Genomic DNA, 9,772 nt, shown 5'->3' with positions numbered 1-9,772 from the left:
AAAAAAAAATCATGTGTCTCATAGGTTGATTAAAATTAACTTTTTTGGAACCTAAAAATAGCAAACCAAGTAATACTATCTGGATTTAAATCAAGTAACCTTGATCAAACAATTAACTAATCCTCTATTCTGCTGATATCTGCTGATACTAATGCTGGAGCTAGTTCCAGTAGTTGAAATTACAGCCACTGATTTAGTGTCTTTATTAGTAGTAATTAAGTTGTCTTTCCCTAGTACTCTTCTCAAAGCCAGTACTTGGCTGACTTGTAGAAACTGGTCTTATCGATACCTACAGTACATGCTCTGTATGCTGCTTAAAGGTTCTTTGTAAGGCTGAAGGCCCTTTCTGATGGTGTGACTCCATGAGCGTTGAGATGAGTTCAGGTGCATGTTGTCACAGCCTAACTTATGTCATCTGTTGTGGAGCCATAGCTTAAGGCTATTTTAGCAAAAACTTTTTTGATTGATGTAAGCCCTAATAAAAGCAGGGAAGGTTCCTACTGTTGCAATATCAGTACATGCTCTTTGGAATTTTTCTCAAGATACTACTGCAGTGATGCTTTTATAGCAGCTTCACTTCATAAAAGGTTCTTGTCACCCCAGTACCATTCAGCCCATCCTCAGCACTAGAAATTCTAATAGGGTACTTAACTGTGACAAATTAAGAATTGATTTGCTCTAGTGCGCTAACATGACCATGAAGCTCTCTCTACTAGGCCTTTATTTATCCTGTTTTCATTTGTATAATATATTTTTTGCTTCTTGAATGTAATTGTGTCCATTTTGGCTGTTAAGTCCTCCTTAAACAATCTTACATGGGCTGATCTGATGCTTATTCTTGTTTGGGAAGGATTTTCTTTGGCATGCTCTCAGGTTTGCAGTAGCATATCAATGTTTAGTTTGGTCTTGAATTAACTGATCAGAAATTACTTTGTAATTCCCAAGATCCGGGAGCATGTTTTGGTTCAGATCTAGCATTACGTGATCCAGTGTTTTACCTAATGAATGTAAGCAATAAAGTGGAAGATGCAACAGCAAAATTGAAGTAACAATTGCATTCGACACCATCCCACATGACATTCTTGTCTCTAAATTGGAGCAACATCAATTTGATGGATGGACCACTCAGTGGATAAAGAACTGGCTGCATGGCCGCACGCAGAGAGTTGTAGTCAATGGCTCAATGTCCGCCTGGAGACCAGTAACAAGTGATTGGTGTTGGGACCGATCTTGTTCAACATCTTTGTTGCTGACATGGACAGTGGGATTGAGTGCGCCCTCAGCAAGTTTGCCGATGACACCAAGCTGTGTGGTTCAGTTGATACCCTGGAGGGAAGGAATGCCATCCAGAGGGACCTCAACACGCTTGTGAGGTGGGCTGATGCCAACCTCATGAAGTTTAACCATGCCAAGTGCAAGGTCCTACACCTGGGTCAGAGCAATCCCAGGCACAGCTACAGGTTGGGCAGAGAAGAGATTCAGAGCAGCCCTGTGGAGAAGGACTTGGGGGTGTTGGTTGATGAGAAACTTAACATGAGCCGGCTGAAGTGTGCTCTCACAGCCCAGATAGCCAGCCTTATCCTGGGCTGCATCAAAAGGAGTGTGACCACTAGATCGAAGGAGGTGATCCTGGCAGTGTTCAAGACCAAGTTGGAGGAGGCCTTGGGTGATATGGTTTAGTGTGAGGTGTCCCTGCCCATGGCAGGGGGGTTGGAACTTGATGATCTTAAGGTCCTTTCCAACCCTAACTATTCTATGATTCTGTGATTCTAACAAGCAATAATAAAGTTGGATAATGGGTTGCAGTGTGAAAATTACTGTAAGGCATCAGACTAGACTTCACCTTAATATTCCCTTCTGACCTCCAGAAGTATTTACATTGCTCTCAACATTTAATTTTGCTTGTTAGCAAAAAAAAAAGCATTCCATTCTGAAGTATGGGTCCATTATTAGGATTCAAAGATGGACTCTAGTCCTTTGAAAGAGAGGCCATAAACAAAATGGCTATGATTGAAATTATGGAACTGTCATTTTGTGTATAACCCCCAAATCAGCATCAAGGTAAATGGAGAAATATTCAAAGGAACACAAGATTAAGGCTACTATGTAATTTCAGAATTTTATTTTACATTGTTTTGTATGAAAACTAGTTTGGGAAGTAATGCACTTAATGGCATGAAATGTAGTAATCAGGAGAAAAATATTCTGGGGTCACAGTTTTTGAACCTAAAAGGGCTTTTTCTTTTCAGTTACACATTATAACTTTTTTCAGTGTTACTACTAAGAAGGATGTCTGTCATTTGTCTAATAATGAAGGTGTAGTGGTGTTATTTAGTATTGAATATGAAAGAGGAAACACCAGCTGACTGGAACAATATAGGACACTTGCGAAACTGTCAGAACCTGGATGATATTGAGAAGGTCTGGCAAGTGCTGATCTAATAGCTGATGATAACAGTGTTTTCTTTGCAGACATTTCATATTGTTTATTTTGGCTACCTGTGATGTGAGGACACTTCTGAGATAGATTGCTTTCTTCTCTGTACTACTGCCTTTGTTAGCACTTATCCAATCTACAAGGCATCTTAGCTATTTCTGTTACGTATTTGAAATTAAGTACCAGGATATAGCTTTCTAAGGATATTCAATATGGGTAAATCTACACAGAATCTTTAAGAAAACTTTCAATTTAAATTATCCTCATAAGCATCATTATGCATCACAGCTAAACTTAGCATTTCCTAGATGCAGTTTTTTGCAGTGGTTAAAAATCTTTATTTAGTAAAACTGTTCATTACCTTATAGGTCTGCAACTTTCAGAATTGTGTTATCAATAGTGTAACTTATTACTATAATATAACCAGATTAACACAATCACTTGATTTAATTGCAGATTGGCAAAAGAAAAAGTTATGTATGAAAATGAAGTAAAACAGCAAGAAGAAAAGATTAAAAAAATGAAAGCTGAAGCATCTGATGATTATGGAATTAAGAAGCAGGTAAAATATCCTAAAACTTGTTTTATAAAATCCTTCTTTGCTTTCATTTAACAATAGTCATCCTCAAATAAAATAATCTACCTTTTTCCAGACTCCTGTTATATAAGTACTACACTAAAATTGTGTCAATTATAAAAGTCATAGTAAGCATTTGTAGAGCTTCCTGTACTCCAGAGCTATTAAACTATAAGGAGACCTTATGGATTATGTAGTACTTGGTTTCAGGATGGCTGTCACTCACTAACAGTGTGTATGAGGCCATATATACATGGTCTGGCATTTAGGTAAACTAAGTGCTTGCTTGCTGGTAAATCCAGGTGTTACAATGAAGTGAGGCTGTTTGATAATTAATACGAACATGAAACATTTCAACTCCTGAGCGAGTATACTAGTGTCCCTTTTGTTAAATCATGGACCTAAAAGAGAGAGCAATGGGTATGCAACTGCTCCTACCAGATGTTAGAGTTTGTAGTGAAGTTTCCAACTAGCAAGGTGTATGCTATAGTTTAATCTGTTCAAGAGTACATTTTGATGTCACTGTTACAATATGACTAAACAACTAAATTGTTCTTGGAAGTTTTCAAAGGATAGTGTCTGCAGATGGTTGTTATATAGCCTTTTGGCAGGAGAAAGAGTGGCAAGTTTCCTTCTAACTGGGAAAATGCTTGGGTTTGGGAGATTCGTGTTTATTCTTTACTGAAGAGTGACACGTGCTTAACTGTGGCCTTTATATTCTTTCAACTAAATCTTTTGACTATGATTGGGTCTTTTTCCAAGCATTTCCCAGTTGTTTTCTCTTAAGTCTTCAGAGAACCTGAAACTGTAAATTAAGATTATTTTAACTTTTTTACTATTATACATTATAAAATGTAACCTACTGTTCTCCAATCTTCATTTTTAAATGGTGGAAAAGTAGGTTTCAGTATACTCAAATATAAAAATAAAAAAGAGAGGAGAAAGACCTTTTAAAACAAGCTAAACCAACTTTTTTTAATAAGTTCAGATTTCAGTTCATGTGTGTATGACTAGCCTTGCTTTTGTTATGCTGTAGGAAAGAAATGCAAATAAAGAATTTGTATACAAATAAGAATTGTATTTATAGGGCTGAGCTGTTCTTCTGCCTCACCATGGTCTGAGACACCAAGATCCTACTGAACAGTAGCCTTTCTGAAAATCCGCTGGTGCTAACAAGAACTAATGAATGCAATTCTCATTTTTAGTGTCCCACATTTATCAGATTATTTGACTGCACCGTGGTATTTCCGCAGTGACCTGCAAGATATCATCAAAGTCAAAACCAGCAGAGGCTGTGAACTTCTTCTGTGAAATGAAATGTTGCACAGTACCTGAAGGTATTCTCAGAGACCAATGACAAAAGCCTTCACAGAGAACAGTCTCGATTCATTCAGAAATTGCCTGATTCACTTTGAAAGCAATCAGTTTCCTCAATGACACCTTCAGTTCTTCTTCTTTTAGTGCACTTTTCATTCTGGAAGTTGGTAATATTTCAGGTTATGAAGAATTTGTAGGCTCAGAAAGAATGCACACTCTTTTTATAGAATCAAAGAAAATTACATATTAACAGGAGAGCTTGATCAGAACCGTGTTTTGGATAGAGTTAATACTTTGAGATGTTCTTCAGGAAAAAAAAAAATCTGTGGTTACACATTTTAAGAATTGCTTTTAGTTAATAATTCCTAATCTGAATAACTATGTATTTAAAAATATGGTTGTAGTCTTTCTTTCAATAATGAAAAAATGAGGTATCGGCTAAATCAGGTATGTACATACTTATCAATCCAGGGTTAAAGGAGAGATGCTTACCTTTTAATGTAATAATATTTTTATTTAGCTTACTAATTACAACTCTGCAGTAGAACATATGGTTTAACAGTACACAAGTGACTATGGAAAACTGTACTTTAAAATTAGTATTGCTGTCCCTACAGCATATGTAGATTTTAGGTTGTGTTTGGCCTGTACTGAGGGATCAGTCCCTTTGTAGAACAAGAGTTGAGTTTGACTAAGTATTTTTCTCATAACTCCTTATGCAGTGGGGCAGCTTGTTTCTGTGAATTCCAGTGGCCTCCAGCAGAGGTAGTGACCAGCTGGGGTAGTTGGAAGTTGTTAACACTGTACAGAAAGACTTACTTAACAAGGACCAGATTCAACATCAGAGAAACATAAAGGACAGTTTATCACAGTGCTGGTATTCACTGACCAAGATTATTACTTGAAGAACCTATTGGAGGGCATGAGAAGACTGTTACGGTAACCCAGGATAGTTCTCTTCCTCACATCTGAATATGCAGAGTCCCAGGCCTGTGTTATCTCATTGTTATGGTAAACCAGGGTATGTTGCTTCCCCCCCCATCTGCTCCCACCTTTGTACAGGCAGCAGCATGATGGTGGGTTGGAATTTGGACAGTGGCACCTGCCATACCTCAGCAAGTTCACTGAAGAGCAAAACAGGCCATTGTATGTGTATGACAGGTTAATCAGTGCATGTTTTACTGTTCACCCCCAAGCAGGGCTCTGCTGCATTCCCCATTTTGATTAGCATCAGCGTCCTGTGGCTCCCACCGTGGTAACACTATGCTTTCAATAAAGCCAGACCTTTTAAGTCAGTCAATGTTGTGCCATATACCTGAGGGGTCAGCACTTGCTATTCACCTGTAACACCCCTATATTGCTATTGTCCTGGGCACAGGTTGTATGTGCACTGCTTGCAAGTTGCAATTCATGTACTTCAGCTGAGTCTGAGCTGGGTGAGAGCTACTTGTGGTAGGTTGTATATCAGAGTGAAAGAATCTCTAGCATTTTGAGGCAAGGAAGCCCTTTTGTTTCCATCACAGCTTATGTGGAAAAAAAAAAAACAAAAAACAACCAGCAACAAATCAACAACAACCTGAACATCACTCTGCTATTGTCTGGTTTTTATTTATTAAGGCAGATGAGAAATTTAGAACTTAATTTGAACCAAAATGGTAGAAAAAGACCATAAAAATTGAAGAGCAGTATTTGGGTAAAAGTAGGCTATGAAATAAAAACTTTCCTATCTCAAAATCACACTTATATTCAACTAGAAGACTTGTAGGAAAAAGGTTTATTAAGTACTTTAATAAAATACTAAATTGAAAATAATTTTATTAAAAAGTATTCTATACAAAATTTTATCAAGTTTGAAAAAATTAGGAAAAAATATTGAGACTTGATATATTCCACCAGGTGTAATTCTGCATATACTTCTGTGGAGGGTCACGAAGAGCCCTGACTGGTAGCAGTAAGTAGTGCAATTTTATCTCTGTGTGGAGTTTTCATAATGAAGACTTAGTTTCTTCACAGTTGTAATGATTATCAGTGTATGAAGACTTTACCTGTAATAGAAACTTTTCTCACTGTAATCACTTAAGAATGCAGACTAATGATAGGAACCAGTAGTTTTATGTATTTCTGTGGTTGTTGAGGTGTTTCATACATAAATAAACATCCTTTCCCAGCTAATGCTTTTAGGCTACTGAATGTGAGAAAAGCCGGAAGTACTAACTCCTCGTTTCCTTTCAGTGGCATTGTAGATTCACTGTTAACTGCCAGAATTTTTACTGATAATTTTTTACTTTTTTAAAGTTATCCTACAGTTCCAAATTACTCCTTGAGGATGTCATCTCCTAGTGAATTAAGTATCCAATGGATCTAACATAATTTGGTATCTGCATGACAAAGTGTACACAGGAGTACATAAAGTACATCTTGCTAACACACAGGTTTTTACAAGTATCAGTGAAAACAGCAGTAGTTCTCTTGCTTTGTTGAGTGAAAGGTAGAGTGTCTCCTGAAACAGTTAAATACATTTGAAACCAATGTGTGTTGTTTTGGAAAATTACTGTAGAAGATGATAATTTGTTGCTAATTTTATACTGGAGACGTGCTCTCTGAAAGAAACATAGTTATGTTCTGTAACATTTTCAATTTAAAATGTCTATATATTCTCTGTCTCAGAGAAATATTCCAGTTCAGTTGGCTTTTTACGTTTTTCCTTCTTTCTGCCCCCACCTGACTGGTACAAACAAAGGTTCATTCCTCTCACCAATCAAGTACAATAAGGTTAGATGAAACATACAGTTTCACTTTCAGTCTGGTTATTTTCATATTTTTTAAAGAGATAGTTTTTGTTTTAATAATCTGAACTTCAGCTCTATTTGGTTAGGTAAAGAGGCAGTTGAAATGCTTATGAAGAGTCTAATGCTCCCATGTATCTATTTAGACAGCATCCTTAACAAGTAAGGTTTGCTTCCTTTAAAGCTAGCAACTTGGAAGTTTTTGTACTAAGTACAGAATTCTATTCCTAACATATATCTGGTATTAAAAATGCCTTCAAATGTTGGTTCTATTGCCTCATGTATCATCTGAAAGAGACTAGATGATGGTAGATCATTACTGTGAACTTTTTTCCCCTTGTTTTCTAAAGGCTGTTTTCCTTTTTATCTAGGCAGGTGTAAGTATATTTTGGTTTCCAGACTTCATGCCTTTTATATCCTAAAGCAATCTGCTGTAGAAGAAACAAGATTAGTCCTCACCTAAGAAGAGCTGCAGAGAAAGCTCTTTTGAAATACTGAGGCATTACATCTAGAGGGTTGTCTCCCACTTGTGTGGGTATTCCTTATAGAACACATTTTTACTACATAAAGCAGAAGGCATCATCTCAAGCAGTTTACCGTACACCTCGTTCTATGGAAGTTAAAAACCTTTATTTACTCCTTAACTGCTGAAAGTGTAATATGCAGAGTTGCTAGTCTTACTTTTAATAGTCCAACAATGAATGGGTAAAAGAAAAGTGATAATACAAACAAGACCTAGAACTTTGTGTGGGGTTTTTTGTTGTTTTTTTTTTTTAACATTTGTCACCCATCTTTGCATCATCAGACAGGTTTTACCCTAGATCCTCTGAAAGAAAACTGGAAACGAAGTTTTTAAACCCTTTCTCTTAAAAAGTACTTGAACTAAGAACTTAAATATATGATACTTAAAAAATACGGTGATAATGTCTTACTACAGAGGGCCTTCCTATATGCATTAATACTGAAAGGAGAATACAACATAGTAATGACAGAATGAAGTAAGTCATTTAAAGGGAACGCCTTCTGTTGCAGGTTGTCCTGGATGCAGAGGAGCTTTCATATTTAAATATCTAACAGATTTTCATTTCTAAATAGATTTAATATTACTGAACAACTCTGCACACCTTTTCTTCTTAGTGGTTTGATTTCGGATCCAGAAATGTTCCATGAAATAAATATGCCCTTGTTTAACTCCGTAGTTGTTTTCTTTAGGAGGAGGCAGGATTTTCAGATTCAGTGGGGTGCCAGTTTAGTAATTTTGCTCAAAGTGCATGGTGAGAATAATCTTTCTCCTAAAATGAAGCACAAGGATAAGTAATAACTTTTTATGCATGATAAGCATCAAAAATATGAGCCTGCTGGTCTTTGCTTTTCATTTTTCTTTACCTTTGTCTTTCAGTCAGAGCCTCCTGCAGTGTGCACACAATGTGATCAATAACTCAATAACTTTTTTCATGCAGTAATTATCTCTATGTGGTATTATCTGAACAGTGTTTTTCTTTATTACCCAAAAGATGTAGGAGATATTTATATAACCAGCTGATCCCATTTTGGATGAAGCTGCTTCATGACAGCAGGAGAAAGTTTGTTTTAAATAGCCTTTTTAACAAATGCTGTACAGAAAGCTTACCAGGCAATACTTTTTTTTTTTTTCAAGAGAAAAATATTCTAAATAATTTTTCACACTTAATACTTTAATTAAGCACAAAGTATATGGAAGTGTCCTATGAATTAACAGAGTTTTAAGCAATTATGCTGAGTGTCTTTTAATAAAAAAGCCTGTTCCAGAAATAGGTACAACTGCTCTGAATTCCTAGATGATGACTAGATTGATTTTTCAGAGTAAAGGCTTACCTTAAAAAATAAATATTCTTATCTGGAATACATTCTTATCTCATTGGCTTCTGATTTTCATAGATTGAGCTCTTACAAGAGTCGCAGATGATGATTCCAGACTGCCAGCGCAGATTAGAAGCCGCACATGCAGATCTTACTCAGCTACTAGTAAGTATGGCACCATAACCCACTGATCAAGAAATGCTGCTCTTCCTTGATGAACTCGGATAAATATGCTTGTCTGCAGTGCAACTGCAGCAAATTAGGACTGACGAATTACTTTTTATAGGTCCCAAGACTAGTATCCTATAACATACCAATATTTCATTTTAGATAACTGTCTTTGGAGACTTGGTCTTCAGTCTGTAAAACCTGTGTGTGTTAGAATTTTAGAAGCTGTCTTTAATGGAATGTACACTCAACATACTCTTATATATTGAACTGCTAGAATGGACTCTGAATTTCTGTATTAGTTACATAATCAGAAAAAAGAGTTCGCCTACTTTAGGTAGTTTTCTAAATAGTGTAGATGTACATAACATGCTTCTAGTGAACCGAAACATTCAGAATACTTTTATTGCGCTATGAATAAGAAACAAGACATCAAAGTCCTTGCCAAGTACTGCTTTACATTTTGCTAGTGATGTGAGCACTAGTGCCACATTTTTAAGATACAATACCTTCAGGAATAAAGAGTTTCTTATACAAATAGTATCACTAAAATTATACTAAGTTTAGACATCATGATGCTTATTTTAAAAAGCTGCCTTCTCATCAGGAAATCAGCTACAAATGTAAATGCTACTGTGAGGCTAAAAA

At 36.3% G+C, this 9,772-nt stretch overlaps 1 protein-coding gene across 1 annotated transcript in view; it reads left to right on the top strand.

The window, feature by feature from the left end:
* The window catches only part of TBCA (tubulin folding cofactor A), a 29,742-nt gene that overhangs the window by 18,514 nt on the left and 1,456 nt on the right, over nucleotides 1-9,772 (top strand). Inside the window, 2 exon segments of the mRNA XM_061475744.1 lie at nucleotides 2,894-2,999; nucleotides 9,035-9,121. Coding sequence (XP_061331728.1) covers nucleotides 2,894-2,999; nucleotides 9,035-9,121 — 193 coding nt within the window.

The sequence above is a fragment of the Pezoporus flaviventris genome, unplaced genomic scaffold (genome assembly GCF_033815535.1).
Source record: "Pezoporus flaviventris isolate CSIRO_AGI_PZ_B2104156 unplaced genomic scaffold, CSIRO_AGI_Pfla_v1 ptg000090l, whole genome shotgun sequence".
Classification (NCBI taxonomy): domain Eukaryota; kingdom Metazoa; phylum Chordata; class Aves; order Psittaciformes; family Psittacidae; genus Pezoporus; species Pezoporus flaviventris.
The sequence above is the reverse complement of the archived record's forward strand: the minus strand, read 5'-3'. Positions and strand labels throughout refer to the sequence as shown.